The sequence below is a fragment of the Heptranchias perlo genome, chromosome 3, assembly GCF_035084215.1.
Source record: "Heptranchias perlo isolate sHepPer1 chromosome 3, sHepPer1.hap1, whole genome shotgun sequence".
NCBI classification, from domain to species: domain Eukaryota; kingdom Metazoa; phylum Chordata; class Chondrichthyes; order Hexanchiformes; family Hexanchidae; genus Heptranchias; species Heptranchias perlo.
Window position 1 is genome coordinate 57967217 of NC_090327.1, and position 25331 is coordinate 57992547.

At 42.0% G+C, this 25331-nt stretch overlaps 1 protein-coding gene across 2 annotated transcripts in view; it reads right to left on the bottom strand.

Annotated features, from left to right (window-relative positions):
- Window positions 1-3404: 3404 nt before the first annotated feature.
- Window positions 3405-25331, bottom strand: part of dnaaf11 (dynein axonemal assembly factor 11) — a 60454-nt gene continuing 38527 nt past the window's right edge. Inside the window, exons 9-12 of one of the 2 annotated variants that reach the window (XM_067979767.1) lie at window positions 24221-24290; window positions 21782-21877; window positions 18615-18700; window positions 3405-3951 (exon numbers count right to left, since the gene is read on the bottom strand). In XM_067979767.1, the coding sequence (XP_067835868.1) occupies window positions 3765-3951; window positions 18615-18700; window positions 21782-21877; window positions 24221-24290 (439 nt within the window). In that variant the 3' untranslated portion in view covers window positions 3405-3764. Of the gene's footprint in view, window positions 3952-15415; window positions 16085-18614; window positions 18701-21781; window positions 21878-24220; window positions 24291-25331 lie in introns of those variants that run through there. The other variant, XM_067979768.1, reaches the window with a different exon arrangement.

Consider the following 25331-nt stretch of genomic DNA (forward strand, 5'->3'; position numbering starts at 1 on the left):
CATTGAAGATGATAAGGGTTTGAACTTGCATTATAAGGCAGGCAGTCCTGATTCTAAACACCACCAGTAATTGTCTGGAATGTATAACCTAGAAGTTTTTTTATAGACAAGAAAAGAACATTAGGCCAGAACTTGTAACACTGGGCAAATCTTAGGTATAGGATTTTCAATGACAAGGCAAAGGGATGCAATCATGATTTTTTAATCCCAATTTTCTATTCTCCTCCTCTGAAGGCAGTGACTCATGTTGGAGGTGCAGTTCTATAGGTGCTGGCTGCATTGAACTTGATGTGTCTCTGTGTCAAAAGTATAAACGTGGATAAGGACAGCAAGCTGGATCTCTCACATGGGCAGCAGGGGAAAGCCTGACTACACTTCAATCAAAATTAATTCCAATGCAGCTGTTCTTTAACCTTGCCTCCAAGTTGAATATGAGAAGTTGTTTTCCCAAGTTGCAGCAGTTCTTGCAATGCAATGTCACTTGAGCTACAGTGTGCGCTGGATTAGAGTTCATTTTGGCTACTTGACTGCAGTCTTGAGATGAGTCTGCCTTCCAGATAAAACGCAGATGAATATGGGTTTAGTAACCCTCAATAACCTGTTGGTTTACTCAATCTGCCCTGTAAACTGCACAGCAAAACCAACCACGTTAATACAACTGTAACACAAAACTAAAACAGCACAAAGGAATGGTATTAGGCATTCTGCTTCAAAGGATTAAGGAAGATCACAACTTCCAGTTCCAATTTTCTATCGGGTGAATTTTCACTTTCACTGCCAGGTAGAAAACAGGCGGTAGTGGATCGGCCACCTGTTCACACACCACCCGGTTTTTATTTCCATCGGTTTGTCTCCAACTTTTTAAGAACCCATCACATTGACTGGTTTCATTCCAGCAATACATGTGTATCTTTCCCAAAAATAAAGATCAATTACCTTGCTGGTAAAGATTTTCTTCATGATTCAAATGATACGTACCAGCCACACACTTTAGAAGTTTAACTTGATATGTTCCAGAGAAACCATATGCTGAGCACACACATAAAAATATTATCATAACATTGCAGATGGACAGTGCTACACAGCTTTCTACTCCGGTGTTGTCTGCTCACCTGTACCATTGCGGCAGCTTGTTTTGACCTGAAACAAAACAAATTAGCCGCTAAAATATAACCCAACTTCCCCAAAACTACACCCCTGCATGATCTGCAAGGATGTTTTGGTAGGATTCTGGATTCAAATCTGTGGCTGTGATGGTGAACAGTACACTTGGAAATTACTTGGTCAGTAAGTGGCAATCAATCAATCAATCAATTCCTCGCTCTACCATTACCAACAAGCCAGGGGATCAACCCTGGTTCAATGAGGAGTGTAGAAGAGCATGCCAGGAGCAGCACCAGGCGTACCTAAAAATGAGGTGCCCACCTGGTGAAGCTACAACTCAGGACTACATGCGTGCTAAACAGCGGAAGCAACATGCTATAGACAGAGCTAAGCGATTCCACAACCAACGGATCAGATCAAAGCTCTGCAGTCCTGCCACATCCAGTTGTGAATGGTGGTGGACAATTAAACAACTAACGGGAGGAGGAGGCTCTGTAAACATCCCCATCCTCAATGATGGCGGAGTCCAGCATGTGAGCGCAAAAGACAAGGCTGAAGCGTTTGCAACCATCTTCAGCCAGAAATGCCGAGTGGATGATCCATCTCGGCCTCCTCCCGATATCCCCACCAACGCAGAAGCCAGTCTTCAGCCAATTCGATTCACTCCACGTGATATCAAGAAACGGCTGAGTGCACTGGATACAGCAAAGGCTATGGGCCCCGACAACATCCCGGCTGTAGTGCTTAAGACTTGTGCTCCAGAACTAGCTGCGCCTCTAGCCAAGCTGTTCCAGTACAGCTACAACACTGGCATTTACCCGACAATGTGGAAAATTGCCCAGGTATGTCCTGTCCACAAAAAGCAGGACAAATCCAATCCGGCCAATTACCGCCCCATTAGTCTACTCTCAATCATCAGCAAAGTGATGGAAGGTGTCGTCGACAGTGCTATCAAGCGGCACTTACTCACCAATAACCCGCTCACCGATGCTCAGTTTGGGTTCCACCAGGACCACTCGGCTCCAGACCTCATTACAGCCTTGGTCCAAACATGGACAAAAGAGCTGAATTCCAGAGGTGAGGTGAGAGTGACTGCCCTTGACATCAAGGCAGCATTTGACCGAGTGTGGCACCAAGGAACCCTAGTAAAATTGAAGTCAATGGGAATCAGGGGGAAAACTCTCCAGTGGCTAGTGTCATACCTAGCACAAAGGAAGATGGTAGTGGTTGTTGGAGGCCAATCATCTCAGCCCCAGGACATTGCTGCAGGAGCTCCTCAAGGCAGTGTCCTAGGCTCAACCATCTACAGCTGCTTCAACAATGACCTTCCCTCCATCATAAGGTCAGAAATGTGGATGTTCGCTGATGATTGCACAGTGTTCAGTTCCATTCGCAACCCCTCAAATAATGAAGCAGTCCGAGCCCGCATGCAGGAAGACCTAGACAACATCCAGGCTTGGGCTCATAAGTGGTAAGTACCATTCGCGCCAGATAAGTGCCAGGCAATGACCATCTCCAACAAGAGAGAGTCTAACCACCTCCCCTTGACATTCAACGCCATTACCATCGCCGAATCCCCCACCATCAACATCCTGGAGGTCACCATTGACCAGAAACTTAACTGGACCAGCCATATAAATACTGTGGCTACGAGAGCAGGTCAGAGGCTGGGTATTCTGTGGTGAGTGACTCACCTCCTGACTCCCCAAAGCCTTTCCACCATCTACAAGGCACAAGTCAGGAGTGTGATGGAATACTCTCCACTTGCTTGGATGAGTGCAGCTCCAACAACACTCAAAAAGCTCGACACCATCCAAGATAAAGCAGCCCGCTTGATTGGTACCGCATCCACCACCCTAAACATTCACTCCCTTCACCACCGGCGCACTGTGGCTGCAGTGTGTACCATCCACAGGATGCACTGCAGCAACTCGCCAAGGCTTCTTTGTCAGCACCTCCCAAACCCGCGACCTCTACCACCTCGAAGGACAAGAGCAGCAGGTACATGGGAACAACACCACCTGCACGTTCCCCTCCAAGTCACACACCATCCCGACTTGGAAATATATCGCCGTTCCTTCATCGTCGCTGGGTCAAAATCCTGGAACTCCCTTCCTAACAGCACTGTGGGAGAACCTTCACCACACGGACTGCAGCGGTTCAAGAAGGCGGCTCACCACCACCTTCTCAAGGGTAATTAGAGATGGGCAATAAATGCCGGCCTCGCCAGCGACGCCCACATCCCATGAATGAATAAAAAAAAATAAGATACTTGGATGAAAATTACTTTACTTTCCCTTTGAAGCTTGGTTTGGTTCTGACAAACAAGTTTTATAAGTTAATAATACTGATTTGGCTGGTCCCTTCCTATTATACTCACAGCTATAAATCCAACTGGCTAACAGAACTATACATACATATTTATATATGGCAAATAAACTAAATTTGCTTCTTTGTAATTGATGCAGGTATAATTGATGCAGGATGACCTGAGTCATTAAGAAACAACAACATCATGGCCAGACAGTTCTAGTAATGAATACCTTTATGTCCATTACTGCTTAATCTAATTTTTAAGGTTATGTTTACAGATTAATCAACTAAGTAGAAGAATTTCACTATATTAGATGTCCAGATAAACAGTGCTGATTCATATCTAGTCAATCGAGCAACGGTGGAACGTCAGGGTTATCCTGGAAGTCATTGCTGTTCCTTTCTGGTACCTTCTGTTGATGAAATTTGAGGGGGCCTTGAGCAACTGGTTTCCTCTCTGTCACTATATTGGTCAAGTCAACACATAAATGTTTGCTCGGATCCACTTCTAACTTCTCAATATGTTGATTTGTTCTGTGGAGTAATATGACAAAATATTCGGTAAGATAATTGCACTGTTTAAATCTCTCCACCAGTACACTGGGTTTATTTAAAAAGCTCTGATTTTAGTACCAATCAATAATATTTGACAAATACAGCAGTATCTTCCATTCTCTCACTCCCTCTGCCCGTTAGTTTAATGTTCTTGCATCCTGCTTCAACTTCAAATGAATCGGTCTCACTTACTTCGATGGCCCTGCAGAAATTAGCTACATTGTGAATACTTGTGACTACCAACTAAACAGAACTTGGAAATCTCTGCTTATGATGTGAAGTTTGTGGTTTGATACTGTTCAAAGATTAACTCACATTTGTATTGCAGTATATTGAAGTAATTCTTCCCTGAGAATAATTTTGTTGCAGGATGGAAATGATGGACCAAAACAATGAATTTACAGTCAATTCAGTCTCCTCAAATGAAACCCTACTTTAAGTATCACTACTCAAGATATTATTCCTGAACTAAAATAATTAGGAGGCTATTTGTTTGGTATATTTTGTTGTCATCAAGCTGAGTACTGTCATGAATGGAACATTTTCTTTCTATTTTTTAGTCGTCACCAAACAGGGTTGATGCAGACTAAAGCTCTTCACCTTTGCCTCAACAGCAGGATAGAAATAATGGCCTAGATTTTGCTGGAGCAGGACATCACATGGCATGCTGTTAGTTAGGCTTGTTCGTGCACATTTTAAATTTTTTGCCCACAAAGTTGCTGGAAATGCGAGCTGATAACGACACAGTGAGGGCAATACGGCACCTGAGACCTTGGTGAACAAAGGGACCAATAGTCTATCTCCTTAAACAATGAGATTTAAGGATAGAGAAAGAAACAGGAATGATGGAGAAGGAATTAGGGTGAGAATTAGAGTCAAATTAGATACAGAGAAAGAAATAAAGAGAGGAAAAGAAAGCTTGGATTAAGATAGAGAAAAAAGAGACAAAGGAAAAGTAAGAAAATAAATTTTAAAATTTAAAATTTGACATTTTTAAAATCTCCAACAATTCACAACCTGAAGGAATGAAACTCCACACCTATAATTGTTCACTTTCTGGGCAAGAGAGGTTGTTTAGCAGTCATTAAAAGAGTACGGTCGCTAAGTCGGGTCGTGTAGCGCCCGTTGTTTCAGTGCTACATGGCTTCTCCGACATCCAAGATGGCGTCTTGGATGCACACGCATGTTTCCTGCGTGACGTGCGCCAGACACCATCTTGGCAGTGTTTGTTGATGGGTGGGTGGGTGACGGGAGGTGATGTGCATGGAGTATTGGTGCAGTTGGTAGGATGTGCCACTTGACATTTGCATTCACTCACCTTGATCACTCGTGTCAAATCATTAAATTTCTTCCAGCACTGCACCCACGTGCATGGTGCAATGCTCCTAGCATTCACCTCCTGTGCCACAGCCTGCCAACGCCTACGCAGCTGCAGTCTAGAGGGTCTCCAGCCACCCTGCGGGTATATGCCTGCCTTCCTTTGGTCCACGCCTTCCACCAGCGCCTCCAGAGCATCATCCAAGAATCGTGGAGCCTGCTCTCTTGCCGGTGCAGCTACACGCGATGCCATTCTCCCTTCTCCTACTTGGCTGTGTATCTGCCATTGGAAATGTGCCTGCACCTTTAAGTAGTGCAGGCTGCTGATGACGTGCGCTGTGCACGCCCCATTTCCAACTTCCTCATTCTCCGTGCCGCCTCTCAGCAACAAGGGCTGCGCTTGCTGCACGGAGATTTCATGGTAAGTATCAGGTAGCATGAAGTTCCCGTACCATCACCCAGAACGGACCCTTATCTAATTTCTCCCCCGACTTGTGCTGTTAATTACTAGACTTAATTTTCTGTGGTGAGTTTTATGGCAAATTAATGTGCAAATGCAGCAACTTCATGAAAATCACATGGAGGTTAAGGGTGGGATGCCGATTTCGCGAAGCTAATAGCGGAGCGACGCAAATTGGCGATTCACAATTTAAGGGGTATCTCTTCCTCGCCACAAGTTGCTGTCCGATTTGCGCATTAACAACGCTGTGCGTCATTCAGACGCCATTCTTTTTTCAGCAAAATCAGGCCCTTGTAGGTAACTTTATCATACAGACACTGAATGTGCTTGTACCAAATTTCTCTCTCCGCTATTTTAAAGGTTAGCCCAACCTAGTATGAGCACAGTAAGTGTTCATATAATAGCATGCAAACAGTAATGTCTTCGCTAATGTTTCTTAAATACAATCTCGGAGTAGTGTCCCCTACTGCATTAATGGGACATTTCTATTTCCTACATGTCCCAATCTCACGGCTTCTCCAAGTAAAAAGTGTAAATTTTACAGTTTCTGGGGTTTTTTGTCAAGACCCAAGTGCAGTGAGCTCTGGACAAACATCAGCTTCAAGGGATTTCCCATGGTCAACATATTTAAGGTGTACTGATTAATGTAGGCAAGTTCCCAACCCATTTTGGCTCTTGCTCTGGGAGCAGCAAGGGAAGGGGAAAGGTAAAAAAAGAAATATTGCGTATCAGCAAACCTTAAGCATAAATGGCCACAATAATGGGGAGGGTGTGGAAATAGGAAAAGCCTTTGTAAAGGATAAACAATATCTGCCAAAATCTATCTGGAGGTAGAAAATGGGATTTCTGGGCTGGTGATTGGACTGTCAGCACCCAACCCTGTTTGATGCCTGGTGAAGTGCATGAGACAGTGAATGAAGTAGGTGTGAAAAGGAGGTTGCCTTGTTTGGAACTTCTGGACCCCTTCCCGAGAGAAAAGCAATGTAGCATGCCTGGCAGGAGGTGGTGGTCATACTCAACACAACTTGCAAAGCTTGGGATCTGGAAGAGAATACATACCTTAATGAAACTGCAAAGGTAACACTACGCAACAGTCAAGCAGCTTTCAGTTATGGACTGTGGTGAAATGAATGTTTGTATTGTGGGTGACATGTCACAGATCCCATCTTCTTTAAGGATCTTCCTGTTTTGCAGAACTCTTGGTACAAGTTTCAGTAGAGTCAGTTTCTCTGTGATATTGTAACAATAAATGTTTCTGCTGCTTTTTACATATCACAAACATTCCTTCCATGGTCTGATCCAGGAAATACAGGAATACTATATTGAATATTAGCTAGAAAGTAATTAAATTATACTCGAAACAATAGTTTAAATATAAATTAATTCACAAAATATAAGATGCAAAATAAGAAAAAGAACATTAAAACTCCAAAGATTGCCTGAAAAGTGCCAAATATTTTTTTTAGAACGACCCTCCAAATTGTTGCCTTCCTTTAAAATTGGGACTTCAACTGGCTTTCCTTTCTCCCTCATGTGTTTCACTGGGCAGGACCCTAATCTAAATATTGAAAATGGTAACAGGCTTGCCAACGGCCCTCATTAGCATGCTCATCAGAATATGCAGGAATGAATAACAAGTGTATACAGCCTGTAAAGAAATCAGCGCAGGGTGGCCCAGAAATTGGATTGCGCTCGAATTGGGCTGCGGGTCTCAGAGTCAGGCCGTTTGGTGGGGGGGGGGTGGGGGGTCATTGGGCTCCCACCTGCTTTTAGTGGAAACGTCGTCAATGGCCTGAATCGCCACCGTTAATACTAAGCTGGCCGGGAACGCAGTGGGATTTCAATTTTCAAGATTTTAACCCTTCGTCCAACCCTTTCCTGCCCATTGTGGGGGGGGGGGGGGGGGGGGGTTCAAAACTGAGGCCCTTTATGAGTTCACCACTTAACCTTTTAAATTTATTAAGTAGCCTATTGAGTGACAACTTGTCAAAGGCTTTTGGAAAACAAGATACACAATGTCAATTTGGCTATCTATATCCACCAACCTAGTAACTTTCTCAAAAGAAATCGATCAGGTTGGTGAGAAACGGCTTTCTTTTGCAGAAGCCATGTTAAGTTTCTTCAATTACCCCCTCTCGATCAAGGTGGTCATACTGTGCATCTCTAATGATCCCTTCTAGCAACTTGCCTATAACAAAAGTCAACCTAATGGGTTGGCCATTTCCTGGTTCTGACTTATTGCCGCTTTTAAACTCACAGGTAATGGCAGCGAAATGGCAGAAATATTAAATAATTACTTTGCCTCAGTATTTACCAGAGAGACTAACATGGTGGGCATTACATTAAAAGAAGAGATCAAAAAAGATATAAAGACATTTAAAATAGAAAGGAGGGATATAATTGATAAACTAATCAAACTTAGAGAGGATAAAACCCCAGGTCTGGATGGATTGCATCCGCGCATGTTAAAAGAAGTTAGGGAGGAGATGGCAGAGGCACTATAACATAAATATAAAAATTCATTAGAAAAGGGAATAGTGCCAGAGGACTGGTGGACAGCTAATGTGATTCCTAGGTTTAAAAAGGGAGATAGAACCAGTTCAGGGAATTACAGACCAATTAGCTTAGTGTCGGTGGTAGGAAAGATAATGGAATCCTTACTCAAAGATGTAATAGAAAAACATCAAGAAACTGAAAATATAATAAAGAATAGTCAGCACGGATTTCAAAAGGGAAGGTCATGCTTGACCAACCTTATTGAATTCTTTGAAGAAGTAACAGAAAGGACAGACAAGGGTAATGCAGTAGATGTAATATATTTGGATTTTCAAAAGGCCTTCAATAAGGTACCACATTGTAAACTCATGACTAAGCAGAGCACGTGGAGTCAGGGCTGGCTACGAAACAAAAAAGAGAATAGGGGTTAAATGTAGTTACTCAGACTGGCAAAAGATGGGAAGTGGTGTTCCATAAGGATCAGTGCTGGGACCACTGTTGTTCATCATTTACATAAACAATTTGTACTTGGGAATCTGAAGTACAATTTCACAATTTGCGGACAACACCAAATTGGTGGGGGTATAGTTAATACCGAGGACTGCAACAAAATATAGGAAGACATTAATAAACTTGCAGAATGGGCGTGTAATCAGGACATGAATTTCAACCCAGATAAGTGTGAGGTATTACATATTGGTAGGAAGAATAAGGGAGCCGCATGCTGCTTGGATAATAAGAGGCTAAATTGGGTAGACGAGCAGAGGGATCTTGGGGTACAGATACACAAATCACTAAAAGTAGCAACGCGGGTTAATAAGGCCATTAAAAAAAAGCAAGCCAAGCACTGGGGTTCATTTCTAGAGGGATAGAATTGAAAAGCAGAGAAATTATGTTGAACTTGTGTAGAACCTTGATTAGACCACACTTGGAGTACTGTGAACAGTTCTGGTCTCCATATTATAAAAAGGATATAGAGGCACTGGAGAAGGTACAAAAAAGATTTACTAGGATGATACCAGTTTCCCTAGGTGGGGAGTGAGCATGGCCACCAGAGAAATTATTAAATTAGCCAATATCTGGGAAATAGTTGCTAATGATACGGCAGAAGCCTTAAAGGAAATAAGTGCAGAAATGACAGCCATTCGTACGGTCACCTTTCAAAATCGTATGGCCCTTTATTACCTATTGGCAGAGAAAGGAGGAACATGCACACTAATTGGATCTGAATGTTGTACCTACATACCTGATAGTTCAGAGAATATTACTAATTTGGCCAATCACATCCAAAGGGAAGTTGAGAAATTCAAGCAGCCCCCTTCATTCACTCTTTGGGGCTGGGCAACAGGATGGCTGGGTTCTATTGGGACTTCTCTAGTTCAGGGACTAGTCATATCTATTGTTATAATTCTTATAGCCTATTGCTTTGTCAAATGCTGCTGTGTTATGATGTCCAACCTGGGTACACATATAGCGCCCACAAATTTGATGGTGCAAGTAGGGGTGACACAGGATGAGGCGACACAGGAGGAGTTTGAACGTCTGGGTGGAATAATGCCTTATTAAAGTGTTGTCCTTTTATATATATATATGTAGGACAAAAGGTGGGAATGTGGAAAACTATAAGCTTTGCCTTACTAAATTGACTTTCTAATACACTTAAACCATAAAGCTGACCATATTAATGTAGAAATATTGAACCATTATAGAAGCAAAGCATGATGGAATAAGTTGACCATGTTAGCTTACCAGCTGAATTTAATGAGAAACTTGGAGTGTACACTTTCCCAGCAAAGACACACAGAAGGGCTATTGTCTTTGCTTATGAGATAACTGTCTAACTAACAGAAATTAATGACCACATAACCTTGAGACCAAGACAGTCTCTACTGATAAGGGAGCTGTGTTGCTAAAGCAACGTACCTTTCCCAGATCCTGTGAGAGGCCACCGAGGGGGATGGGGGCCTGGGGGTTGGGTCCCTATTTTTGATTGACTAAAACACTTGAACCAATGAGATTGTACGTGTACGCCTATATTCAATGATAGACAAACATTACTAAAGTAAGTGTATAAAAAGAAAGCTAAATCCTTTGTCTTTCGAAGTCGTAGCCTCAACCTTTGATTGAGGTGGACTTCCCTTGTATACAAGCTTCTTGGTAATAAATTCTTACTTGTCTGAAAATAAGTGTTTTGGAGTTAATGCATTGTGTATAATAGGTAATTAAGTTCTTTTCGACACCACACTTGGAGTACTGTGAACAGTTCTGGTCTCCATATTATAAAAAGGATATAGAGGCACTGGAGAAGGTACAAAAAAGATTTACTAGGATGATACCAGAACTGAGAGGTTATACCTATCAGGAAAGATTGAGCAGGCAGGGGATCTTTTCTCAAGGAAAAAGAATGAGGGGTGACCTAATATAAGTTTTTAAGATTATGAAAGGGTTTGATTGGATAGACGTAGAGAAGATGTTTCCACTTGTGGGGGAGACCAGAACTAGGGGCCATAAACATAAGATAGTCATTAATAAATCCAATAGGGAATTCAGGAGAAACTTCTTTACCCAGCGAGTGGTTGGAATGTGGAATGCGCTACCACAAGGTGTAATTGAGATGATTAACACATAGATGCATTTAAGGGGAGGGAGAAAGGAATAGAAGGATATGCTAATAGGGTTAGATGAAGTAGGGAGGGAGGAGGCTCGTGTGGAGCATAAACATCGGCATGGACCTGTTGGGCCAAATGGCCTGTTTCTGTGTTGTACATTCTATGTAATTATATGTAACTATTGGCACCACATGGGCCTCTTTCCAGTCTATGGGAAGAATCCCACACCCCAGCGAGCTGTTAAGTATACAAACAAGAGACTCGCAGAGCACAGCTCCCATTACTTTGAGCTCCCTCGGGTGATTGCTGTCAGGGCCAGCAGCCCGATCTGTTTTGAGATCACTTAATCTAGCCAGCATTATTTCTGCATCCACTTTGACACTTTCAACTTTAGCATCAACCGTACAATGTATTATTGGTAATTCATCATCAAATTCTGTAGCCACTGACACTAAGTAGCTACTCAAAACCTCTGCCACATCCTAGGAGTCCACCCGCATCTGCCCTGAGGAATCCTTTGATGGCTCTATACAGACCTCGATGTCCTCTGACTCCAAACATCGCTAAAAAAATACCATCGCAATCCACTATCTTCTTCTCCAATATCCCTTTAGCTGCTCCAATAGCAGCTTTCCTCACCTTTAGTTGAGGTTTCTACTGAAAACTATTTTCTTTAAGCCTGTAAAAATATTTCTTAAGTCTAATTTGTCTTTGAACATGGCCCCTTAGCCAATTTGGCTTTGTTTTACCATGTATCCTTCTTGTACCTTCATGGCTTCCCTTTGTATAGGGATACTAGGTGGGTTAAGGATGCACTACAATCATTACAAATAGAAGAAAAGTAAAATACTCTCTACAGGGATGAAGGTAGATTTAATTGTCTAAAAAAATTGCTGCCTTAAATGTGAAAAATGACTATTCACCACAAGGTTAAGAGAGTTGCAGATAATGTGAAGGCCAATGCAGAAAAAATACTCAACTTCTACAGCTGTATCAGCAGATATGCCACAAAAACTCTCTCTTATTTATTATTTGGGTGGCATAGTTTCTATGTTGCACTGGCTTTCCCCATAATATCTTCACCACACTGCAATGCAACAAATCAAGAAATAAAACTGAATCATACATTAGAGACAGCAAAATCAGGAATATGATAGAAATTTATTTTTAAACATGAATAGATATCAAAGTAAATCTTTGTATATTGGCTATTAATATTCCATACACAGGAATATTAGTAGGGCAGGGAAAAAAATTTCCACAGACTGCAGTTTTCTAAAATATTTTATAGATGGTAGAGTCAGTGAGCGTTAATAGATTAATGATTGATGTCAGCAATCGTAAACGTAGTACAATATTTTAGCTGATAGAAGTAAAGTAAAAGTGAATGTACATTTCTCATTGGTACAATTTCATCAAAAAGAAGTTACTTCAGTTGAAATACTGAGTAATATAATTTAAACTTTAGAATTAATATGGAACAGTTGCAGTGATTGATAATTGACTGCCTGTGCTGTTCCTGGTATAGATAGGTTAATTATGCCTTGTTCTATCAATTCCCCCTATCAAAGACTATCCCTCATTTAAATTCACGAAGGAACATTAATCTATCTTTTCAACAACAACAATTTCCATTTATATTTTGCCTTAACGTAGGCACAGAGAGGTCTCAATCTGATGGCCCAGCATGTTGAATCCAGACGTGAGACTGCTCTAAATTGCAGCCTAATGGTCAGAGTGTTTGAAACTGAAACCATACTTGCACTTAGTTCCTTTCTTAAATTGGGGTCCTCACTGCTACGAACCCTACAATGTCCATGATAGCCTGTAGCTTATTTAGGTGGTCATCCAGCACTGATTAGATGCAAATAATTGACTCCTCTGGATTTCTGGAGTACTATGCATGCCTTCCATCACAATCGCTCCTCATTCTCGGGGTCTCCATATTCTCCAAGGGTCACTATTCACTATCTCCCTTGCACTGCATGCCTTTCCTCACAACCACCCTCACATACATGCTGCAAAGCTATCAAGGCACAGCATCCGTATGCTTCACATTTCTCTCTTCAGTCCCCTTCACACATGGGGTTGTTAACACTTTCTCATATCTTACAGGAGAAAGTTTTACATAATAGAGAAATTATGTCAACTGGAGGTATAGAAGCTTCCACTAGAGATCTCAACCCATTTGAGGAGTAGGCTCTGGGTATTCAGGACTACAACACCCGAAGCTGGCCAGATGTGAGGAAGCAGGAGACCAAGCAGGGTTTGTATCCCAAGGATCTACTACACTCTGCATTTTAACATCCTCTCAAAACCATTGTCACACAAGCTGACAAAGAGGTGCCACACCATGTCATGTGCATGCCTAGGATAATCGGGACAGTCATCTTATCAGTCCTTTTTCATAACATTGCCATTTTTCCATCTTTGTAGGAACCTCTTAAGATCCAGGAGCTGAGCCCCCTTAGAACTTTTTCCACAACTAGTACACCCAGCATCCCAACACTGCACCTCACATCTCCAATCGCCAGCAAAGAGACATCCACCTTGGGGGATTTAGATAGTCAGCTGGATCAGCAGCACAGCGGTGATGTACTGAGCACAAGTGGACAAGAGCAGGAGTATATGGAGGAGGAAGAACAGGAAGCCATTCACTGGAGGGTAAGGGTGCCTCCTCCCCATTTAGAGAGGATAGGGAGCCAGATCTCCTCCAGAGAAGGATGCTTTCTGAGCACAAGAAGTTGTTGGGGTCATTGGGAGATCTCTGCAGAAGTTTCTGACAAATGGCAAGCGTGGAGGAGTCTACAACCCGCATGTGTGTGGTACTGAGAGACAAAATCCAGAGCATTCTGTCAGTCTTGAAAGCAGTGGAAATTCCATGGCCACTTGCAGCGCAGCCCCTTGCGGCAAAGGCTGTTTAGACAACTCAGACAGCTGCCATACACCTCAATGGACAGAATAGCTGCTGAGCTTGCCCAAATAAGGTGCGACATTGGAACATGCATCTGTGATGTCATTATTGCCATAAACTGTTTTCCTGCAGATTGAGGGTACAGCAACAAGGAGGCTCACTGCAAGGACTAGCCGGGAGTGCCAATGGCTGATGCTGCTGTCTTTTAGGTTGGCAGCACTCCGTGCCCCACTTCCCATGATTGCTCAGGCAGGGCTGGCTGTCCCTGCAACAGCAGAAAAGTCACAATCTGAAGCTGGCCCAACAGAGATCCATGCTTACAGAGTTGCGTGCTATCTTTTCCCAGGAGCCTCTTCCGGAAACACAACTGACAACTAGCTCCCAGCCTCCTGTCAATGGGAGCTTACCCAGATGAAGTATTAGAATAGATAGTTGTCCACAACAAACAGTAATTTTGAAAAAGAGGTAGCACCATGGTGACAAATATATAGTTTTATGAATAAAATATTATTTGTACAAATCGCACTGTAAACTGAGACTTTCATTACAGAGGTACAGGTTGTAAATGTACGGAGCAGAGGAATAATGCTGTGGGGATAGAAAGAGGGTGTAGTGTGGGCTTTTTGACCTTTGATTTTATTGAAGATGAGAAGGAAGAGTTATTTTTCAGGGATAGAGAGAGATAGTTGTTGTAGCTCAAGAGAAAATGTACCAAATCAATGGTTGCCAAATGCTTCTAGCAACTCTAAACAGGCCTTGAACTTCAGCCTCTTCCTCTGCTTCTGACTTCTCAGTTTCCTCTATCAGCTCCTCCTCTGTGGAATCTGGCTACTGACCCTCCAGTGACTAGACTGTGAAAAGGTTTGCACAGCATAATAATCCAGGAGACCTTAGATGCTTAGTTTTAGAGAAAAGCCCCTGAATGGATCAGGCATTGGAATTGTTTGTTCAGGATCCCAACTGTGTTTACTATGATTGACCTGGTGGAGGCATGGGCCTCATTAGAGCTATGATCCCCTGGTGTGCTGGGATGCATAGCGGGGGCATTAGCCAAGGCATCAATGGATATCCCTGATTCCCAGAAGTCAGCACACGACCGTGCACCCTAAAATACTGCTGGTTAAAATATTTGGATCAGAATGGTTGGAGTAGCAACAATTATGATCATTTCAGAATTCAAGTATTGGTGGAAATTATTGCAAAGCTTGGAGTTTATACTGACTACTCAGAATCTTTTTACAGAATTGATCCAAAAGGAGAGGTAATAAAAGTTAGAGGAGGTTAAAATGTAAAATTGTTATGCTGCACAACCTGATTGATTATACATTTGATAACTCTATACTCTAAAAGCTGTAATGATACTTAAGATTATCATTCATTAAGCTGATACCAGTTCTGACTGGAGCTCAGGGCTAATTATTGTTTATTCCTCTCTTCCCCTGTGTAATCCTGCACTAGTTTGCTTTTGATTAACCTTTAGCACGATCTTAATAGTCCTTAATGGCAAAAAGTTGTTTTTATATTTTGCTAATTTTCACAAACACATTTTACATGGGATTACATAGGATGTACAGCACAGCAACAGGCCATTTGGCCCAACAGGTCTATGCCGGTGTCTCTGCTCCACACGAGCCTTCTCCCTCCCTACTTCATCTAATCTATCAGCATATCCTTCTATTCCTTTCTCCCTCATGTGTTTATCTAGCATCTCCTTAAATGCATCTATGCTAGTCGCCTCAACTACTCGTTGAGGTAGCGAGTTCCACATTCTAACCACTCTCTGAGTAAAGTAGTTTCTCCTGAATTCCCTATTGGATTAATTAGTGACTATCTTATATTTATAGCCCCTAGATCTGGTCTCCCCCACAAGTGGAAACATCTTCTCTACGTCTACCCTATCAAACCCTTTCATAATCTTAAAGACCTCTATCAGGTCACCCCTCAGTCTTCTCTTTCCTAGAGAAAAGAGCCCCAGCCTGTTCAATCTTTCAGGATAGGTATAACCTCTCAGTTCAGGTAACATCCAAGTTCAGGTATGGACAAAGAGATCTGAGAATCTACAATATTTACAGTATTGAAGGAATTATAATTTCTGAGAAGCAGGTGAAATGGAGTAATAGCAGTTATGATAAAGGGAGACTATTAGATAAGTTGATTTCAGAAGCTCCCTTGCAGCTGGCACTGAGACCTCCGAGTGACAGTCATCATACTCATCCATTCCATTCTCTTCTGCCTCCAAAGCAGCTGGGGTTGAATCCCTGGGAATCTCCATGTCCAGGATTTTTTGGATAGCAAAGTTGTGCATGGCCCAGCAAGCTACAACAAAGCAGGATACACGTTTGGTATCATATTGCAGAACCCCACCTGATCTGTTAAGGCAGCAAAAGTGCCCTTAAAATAACTCTACAGTTTTCTCTATCACAACTCTAGTAGAGGCATGTACCTCGTTATAGCAATCCTCAATTGCTATTCTTGTCATTTTCAGAGGGTCATTATGCAAGGGACACAATTTGTTACCTACAAGCCGTGTGATTACTCGACTATCTTCCTTGAAATTTCTGAGGAAGAAGCTATCATGACAACTTCCACCAAAATCTTCATTGGTGTCTGGTCACACATAATTTAATCTCGACATTCAGGGACTGGAACTCTTTTCTATTTGTAACATTGAGGGGGTTAATTGTTTAATTCTTCCATATCACTATGGTTTCAACTGTTCTGTTGTGGTGAGGCAGGAGAGAAGGTTTAAAAGAAAATGGTGTAGTTGTCCCCAAGTTGCTTTGCATTTATCCAGTGGTGAACAATTCATGAAGTAATTTTTTTTTAAAAACAAACAGAATCAAGATAGTTGTTTGCCACTGAGGAAGCCACAAACCATGTAGTAGCTTTTACAATTGCACTTTCAAATTCCCAACTGCCTTGCCTTTGGCCTTCCATTCACCTCAATACTGCAGCAGCTGTCAATTTGCTCAATGCCCCCTCAGCTCTACCTCTTATGCCTTTGTCCTCAGCAAAAATGTTATCCTCTCCCTTTCTGCACGCCCCCCCCCCCCACCATATGGCTCCTATCTTCAATCCCTCAAGTCCAAGGTGTGCAAACTTGAGCATATTTGGCACTCAACTGTATAAATGGGTGGACCAAATAAAGTACCATGGGCGTCATTTTCCTCTGCTAAAATCACCCACTACTCCAGGATCATCCGGGTGAGCAAAGGTAACCCCTGGCTTCTTTTCTACACTACCAACAATCTCCTTCAACCCTTCTCCACTACTCCCTCCACCGTCACCTCCAACAAAAGTGTGAGGAGCTCATGGACTTCTTTCTCACAAAGGTTGAGACTACCTATTTGGCTGCCTCTGCTGCTTCCTCCCTTTCCTCTTTCTAACCAAGTCAAACCTCTTTCCAGGCTCCCCCCTGCTCTAGTCTTGAACCATATTTATCTCTACTTTCTCTCCCATCTCCCCTCATGCCCTCTCTGAGCCATAAGACCTACCTCTTGTTCCCTTGACCCCATTCCCATTAAACTGCTGACCACCCAAAAGAGCGGATGTCCAAAGGGACTTAGGGGTTCAGGTACATAGATCATTGAAGTGTCATGAACAGGTGCAGAAAATAATCAATAAGGCTAATGGAATGCTGGCCTTTATATCTAGAGGACTAAAGTACAAGGGGGCAGAAGTTATGCTGCAGCTATACAAAATCCTGGTTAGACCGCACCTGGAGTACTGTGAGCAGTCCTGGGCACCGCACCTTCGGAAGGACATATTGGCCTTGGAGGGAGTGCAGCGTAGGTTTACTAGAATGATACCCGGACTTCAAGGGTTAAGTTACGAGGAGAGATTACACAAATTGGGGTTGTATGCTCTAGAGTTCAGAAGGTGATCTGATCTGATCAAAGTTTATAAGATATTAAGGGGAACAGATAGAGTGGATAGAGAGAAACTATTTCCGCTGGTTGGGGATTTTAGGAGTAGGGGGCACAGTCTAAAAATTAGAGCCAGACCTTTCAGGAGTGAGATTAGAAAACATTTCTACACACAAAGGGTGGTAGAAGTTTGGAACTCTCTTCCGCAAACGGCAATTGATACTAACTTAATTGCTAAATTTAAATGTGAGATTGATAGCTTTTTGGCAACCAAAGGTATTGAGGAATATGGGCCAAAGGCCAGGTATGTGGAGTTAGATCACAGATCAGCCATGATCTTATCAAATGGCAGAGCAGGCTCGAGGTGCTGAATGGCCTACTCCTGTTCCTATATTCCTATGGATTCCAACTTGGCCTCCATGCTAGCTGACATTGTAAATGGTTCTCTTTCCTTAGGCACTATCTTCCTCCTTTACAAAACCGCCATCATCACCCTCCTCTTAAAAAAATACACCTTTGACTTTTCTGTCCTTGCAAACTACTGCCCCATCTGCTGCTGAAATCCTCATCTAAGCCTTTGTTGCCTCCAGACTCGATTATTCTAATGGTCTCAAGACCGGCATCCCATTCTCCACCTTCCATAAACTTCAGTTCATCCAAAACTGTACTGTCACTATCCTCTCCCGCACCAAATCGCGCTCATCCATTACCCCTGTCCTCGATGACTTACATTGGCTCCCGGTCACCCCGTATCTCAAATTTAAAATTCTCATTAAATCCTTTCATGGGCTCACCCTTCCTTATCTGTAACCTCCTGCAGCCCTACAACCCCCTCCTGAATTCTCCGTTTCTTTGTGTACCCGTTCCAGTCTCTTGTGTACCCCTCCTCCCTTTATCCCACCAAAGGCACTATATAAATGTAAGTTGTTATTGTTATTGAAAAAGAAGAAACATTTAGCTTGTTATTATACAATAATTACCTTGTTACAGCTGGGTGTGGCTTTGTACTGGTTGCAGATCGAATTGTAGATGTGCTCTTAGACTTTGGCCTAACCACCTCTTGTGTCTGAAAGAAATATGAAAGAAAGATTGTGATTAAATATATTTATTACACATACACAAGGAATAAAAGTGACATGCTACTAAAAGCAAAGACAACCTGATATTTAATATTAGGGAAAAGTAACATCGACTTCAATGCCTGGAAAGTAAGCTTGTGATTCAGAATTATTTCAGTTAAAGCAAGTTTCATTGGTGAAAGTGGAGACGGGCACGGACGCAAAACAGGCAGAACGGCATCGGTCGCCTGTTATGCGACCCACCCAGGACTCATTTACATTCACTTCAATAGAGCGGAGTGTCGGGTGTGTCAAATAACGGGAGGCAAAAACAATTCTGCCTGTTTTGCGTCCCCGCCCATGTCCAATTGTCCAATTTCATTCCCATTATGTATTTTCTAATTAGAATTCTGTTGGGGAACCATGATTTCTAAAAGTACAACAAACAGAATACTAGAATTTTAAAATGTAAAGTACAACAGCAAGAATTTTAGTATTCCTCACATACTTTAAAAAGACTTTACTAGATGAAGGAAAATGTGGGCACTGAGCAAAAGGGAAATGGCTAGGCTGAAAGCTTAGAGAAAGTTCTTTGGAAGGATTTTGGAAGCAAGGAGAGAAGTAGCAAGGCTGAGATATTTGGTTGGGAGCTCCAGAGGGCAGGGGTGCAGTACAGTCTCTCCCCCAGCTTGATGGCTTCCTGTGGTTTCTCTGACCATCTCCAGTGCAACATCCCCGCCTGCCCACTTATCCGTGGTTCATTCGTTGGTGCCTGCCCACCCTTTACCGAGAAAACACTAGCATCGGTACCAAAATCATGAAGGGTCATAATGGGGAGTTAAATATTCCAGGTTATAAGGTCTTTGGTAAGGCTAACTTTAATGGGATGAGACAGAGACTGACGACAGCAAACTGGGCAGGTGTTATCAAGTAAATCCACAGATGAATAGTGGGAGGTGTTCAAAAAAGAATTTAGCTTAATACAGGACCAGTATATACCCTTAAGGAGCAAGAGTCTACTTACCAAATAAAACAGCCGTGGAAACAAAAGAGGTGAGAGATAACATAAAATTAAAGGAAAGAGCATACAAAAGTGCAAAGAACAGTGTAGATCCAGAGGACTAGGAGAGACATAAAGAACAGCAAAGGAAGACAAAATAGATAGTAAGAGCTTCAGAAAGGGAATGTGAAAAGAAACTTGCAAGGGATATCAAGATTATATCAAAAAGTTTTTATAATTATATTAGAAGAAAAAGGGTAGTACAGATGCTTTAGCCATAATTTTCCACAGCTCTCTCAATTCAGGAATTGTCCCTTTAGATTAGAAAATTGCAAATGTAACTCCATTATTTAAGAAAGGTAAGAGAGGAAAACCAGGAAATTACAGACCTGTTAGTCTAATATCTGTTGTGGGGAAGTTATTGGAATCTATAATTAAGGACAGAGTGACTGAGCACTTAGAGAAATTTGAGCTGATTAGAGAGAGCCAACATGAATTTGTAAAGGGTAGGTCACGTCTAACGAACCTAATTGCATTTTTTGTGGCAGTAACTAAAGTAGTAGACAGAGGAATGTCTATGGATGTAGTTTGTATGGACTTCCAGAAAGCATTCAATAAAGTTCCACGTAAGAGACTGTTAGCTAAAATTAAAACTCATGGAATTGAAGGCAAATTACTGACCTGATTAGAAGATTGGTTGGGCGATAGAAGGCCGAGAGTAGGAATAATGGGTATGTACTCGAATTGAAAGGAAGTGACTAGTGGTGTCCCACAAGGATCTGTGCTGGGGCCTCAACTATTCACTATATTTATTAATGACTTAGGTAACACAATAGAGAGTTATATATCCAAGTTTGCCGATGACACAAACATAGATGGCATAGTTAGTAGTGTAGATGGGAGCTAAAATTACAAAGAGACATTGATAAATTAAGTGAGTGGGCAAAACTGTGGCAGATGGATTTCAATGCAAGGAAGTGTGAGGTCATCCATTTTGGACCAAAAAAGGATGGATCTGAGTATTTCTTTTAAATGGTGAAAAGCTAGGAACAGTGGAGGTCCAAACAGATTATGGGGTCCAAGTACACAGATCATAGAAACATAGAAAATAGGAGCAGGAGTAGGCCATTCGGCCCTTCGAGCCTGCTCCGCCATTCAATATGATCGTGGCTGATGCTCTATCTCAATACTATATTCCCGCTCTCCCCATACCCCTAAGATGCCTAAAATGTAGTGATCTGGTACAGAAAATTATCAAAAAAGCTAATGGAATGTTGGCCTTTATACCTCGAGGGCTAGAATATAAAGGGAAGTTTTGTTACAGCTATACAAAGCCCTGGTTAGACCATATCTGGAGTACTGTGTACAGTTCTGGGCACCGCACCTTAGAAACGGTATATTGGCCTTGGAAGGAGTGCAGCGCACATTCACCAGAAGGTTACCAAGGCTGTAAGGGTTAAGATATGAGGAGAGATTATATAAACTAGTCTTGTATTCCCTGTAATATAGAAGGTTAAGGAGTGATTTGATTGAAGTTTTTAGGATCTTGAAAGGAATTGATAGGATAGACAGAGAGAAAATTTTTCCACTTGTGGGGGAGTCTAAAAGGGGACATAACCTTAAAATCAGAGCCAGGCCATACAGGAGAGAAGTTAGGAAACACTTCTTCATGCAAAGGGTAGTAGAAGTGTGGAACTCTCTCCCATAAAAAGCAGTAGATGCTTGCTCAATTAATAATTTTAAATCTGAGATCGATAGATTTTTGCTAGCCAAGGCTATTAAGGGATATGGAGCCAAGGCGGGTAAAAGGAGTTGGGATACAGATCAGTCATGATCTCATTGAATGGTGGAACAGGCTCGAGGGCTAAATGGCCTACTCCTGTTCCTATGTTCCCAACAGGAATAAAAAGTTCTCTGTAATTGGGAAGTGGCTGCAGGCATGCTTTTGTCATTCCCCAGATATAATTACCACTATGAGACCAATTTGTCAACACATTGTTTTCAACCCATCACAATTTGGTCATTTAATGTTAATGTAAAAGTAAAGCAATCAGAGATAAGAGCCATCAAACTTGCTGTGACTGTGCACCTTTGGCATTGTGACAAGCAAGTGTCCTGTGGTTTGGGATCTCTTGGCAGAACTGCTGTCAGGTTTTACTTCTGCTGCAAGCACCAGCTGAAATACCTAAAATCAACATAGAAAGTAAGATGACAAAAATAATATAATTTACCACACTGGTATAAATTTTACTGTTCATATCCTGTCATTATTTCCATTAAAATAAACTTCAAATGAAGTTGCCTCATTTGAAAATGTATATACTTGTTCTTGAAAAATGTAACTAATTGGGTATGGTACAGGTTTAAAGGGGCCAATAGTCATAAAAAGTGTCTGATTTTTTTTATTTTTGGGGAAAGCAGAGTCCATTTTTGTCACAATGATATCAGAGACAAAGGTCAAAATAATGTAATTTGATACAACATACAGTCTTGCACACTAAACTTTATTTTGAACATTGGCTATTAATAAGCTAACAGAACGTCCATAAAATCTTGAATAATCATTTCACCAAAACAAGTTTGTACTCATGTTTGAATAATATGTCCCATAAAAGGATTAGCATATATTTAGCGTTACATTGGCATATTTGGAATTACTTTTCCCCCTATCCTCTCCTAAAGATGCTGATCTACACTTGACAGGCACCGCAGCATCATTTGCCCTCCACTATCTTACCCATTTAGCAATTCTTCATGTACAGCCTAAATAATCATCGAAAGCACCATAGGCAAGCCTATTCCTGTCCTCAACCAACACAAACATACATACGCTGGACAGCAATGAGGAGTAGAAATACTGGGTGAATTTGGAACACCTCAACAGAAATATCAGGAGGTAAGAGCTCTTACCAGGTCTGTTACATGTGACATCAAAACCTTACCGTTGATTGAGACATCAAGAAGGAAGCTTCCCTCTATGCACTATGTCTAACAAAATCATAAATTAATTTATAAAGAATGGGTTTACGATTTTGTTACACATACTACACAGAGGAAATCTGCTCTCCACCCCCCCCCCCACCCAGTTTTCATTATGTAATAGGGTCGAAATTCCGATGGGCGAAGCTCAAATAATTAATGTGCATGTACTATATTTCTTTATGCACTATTTTTACAACTGTGTTAACCCATATATTTAAAAATAAACCTGCGTAAAAGTAGTGTGCACAAAATTTCTACCCTCATGTTTAGAGGCCTAATATTTATCAAGGATTCTAATACTAACAGTGCTTTTATACTGTACATCTTGCATCATTGTAAAGCGAGATGAACAGTTTAACGGTTGCCAAACTGGCGTAGGTTCGTCATTTCAATCAGGTGCAAAAATACGTGCAAAAGATGAGTTCACACTGCTGCAGCTTCACCACCTCAGTTTAAAAAAAGCTGTGGCAATGCAAGGGATCACCTTTACATTTATAGTTACCTGTTGTCCACCTAGCAAGGGCTCAAACCTGAGCTTCCCAGTTGTCTAATGACCAACTAGTGACTATTGTCCTTGGGGGTGGGGTGGGAGGTAAATGGAATCTCTCTGGAGTCAAACTGTCCTGGGAATGGGAGCTTGGAACTGAGTTGATTATCCAGTGGCAATAGCAGTCTCAGCACAGTGACACCCAAGTCAGAGAAGTCCATGGTACCACAGGTTGCTATTGATCAATGACCAGCCACTTTGGCTCATTGATGGGACTGCGGAAGGGGTCGATCTATCACTAGCTCTGGATTCTTCCCATTTGGCTCTGCTTAACCCTGCAAACCATGGCCCTAATGGATAGCATGGTCTCAGTTGGACACACAGTGGGGAAGCTCAATGGTCTGTGTTGGTAAGCTGCACAGATATGGCTGGTTAAAGCTCCAGTGGTATCCATATGTACACTTGAGGATCTCGAACTCGTAGTACTTGCCAACCAATGCCTAAGTTCTCCAGGCTTAGACAAGTGGGATGTGTCTCATATCAAGCAAATAAAAATTCTATTTATGTGGATTTCTCAATAGTTTGGTATGGAAAGTGTTAAGCATGGTGATTGGTTTCCACACGTCAGAATTACAGCTGAACAAAAAAAATACTAGTGTTAGAAAAGAGCCCACAGTGCCTTTTGCTATGACATTACAAATTCCACAGACCCGTGAGAAGAGCTGTGTGTGTGTGTGTGTGTGTGTGTGTTTAAACAAACGCATATACATTTTGGCGTTGCTGATTACATAACAGTGCAAGCGGGGCAGTTTAACCAGTGCTGTCCACTCTTAATAGTCTAAAAGCAGGTACCAATGTCTAATCAATATATTTTTATAGCAAAATTGGACAAATACCTTGAAGGGAAACACTTCATCAGATACAATTGTTAGGACAACAGGAATAGATGGACCTATGGTCTCCGAGTCTTGAGATTTCTATGTTTTTATGTTTCAAATGGTACCTGTAGTACAACTGCAGCATTAATTCTACTTTGCATATATCTTATCAGATACTGACCTTTCCTTTAACCATCACACAAACATACGTTGGCTGAACATCAATATTGAGTAGAGACGTGTCCATATACCTGTGGAGTTAATTTTGAAAAATAGATCAGCATTGTACTAAAATATTGAAACCCACATTTGTAACATTGTCCACAGAAGAAGGATTCTCCTAGTGGCTATCTTGTTGCGTGCTGTGTACTATATTAGTTTTCAGACTAGAAGCTGCTTGAAGGAATAAAGACGGTAGCATAGTGGTTATGTTACTGGGCTAATAATCCAGAGGCCTGGACTAAAATCCAGAGTCATGAGTTCAAATCCCACCACGGCAGCTGGTGAATTTAAATTCAATTAATTAATTAAATTCAATTAATTAAATAAAAAAATCTGGAATTAAAATACTAGTATCAGTAATGATGGCCATAAAACTACCGGATTGTCGTAAAAACCCATCTGGTTCACTAATGTCCTTTAGGGAAGGAAGCCTGCCGCCCTTACCCAGTCTGGCCTATATGTGACTCCAGACCCACAGCAATGTGGTTGATTCTTAATTGCCCTCTGAAATGGCCTAGCAAGCCACTCAGTTGTAAAATCTCGCTACGAAAAGTCATAATAAGAATAAAACCGGACACGACAGCGGCAAAACACCAAGCCCAGTCGAACCTGCAAGGTCCTCCTTACTAACATCTGGGGACTTGTGCCAAAATTGGGAGAGCTGTCCCACAGACTAGTCAAGCAACAGCCTGACATAGCCATACTCACAGAATCATATCTTTCAGCCAACGTCCCAGACTCTTCCATCACCATCCCTGGGTATGTCCTGTCCCACCGGCAGGACAGACCCACCAGAGGTGGCGGTACAGTGATATACAGTCAGGAGGGAGTGGCCCTGGGAGTCCTCAACATTGACTCTGGACCCCATGAAATCTCATGGCATCAGGTCAAACATGGGCAAGGAAACCACCTACCGTCCTCCCTCAGCTGATGAATCAGTCCTCCTCCATGTTGAACACCACTTGGAGGAAGCACTGAGGGTAGCAAGGGCACAAAATGTACTCTGGGTGGGGGACTTCAATGTCCATCACCAAGAGTGGCTCGGTAGCACCACTACTGACCGAGCTGGC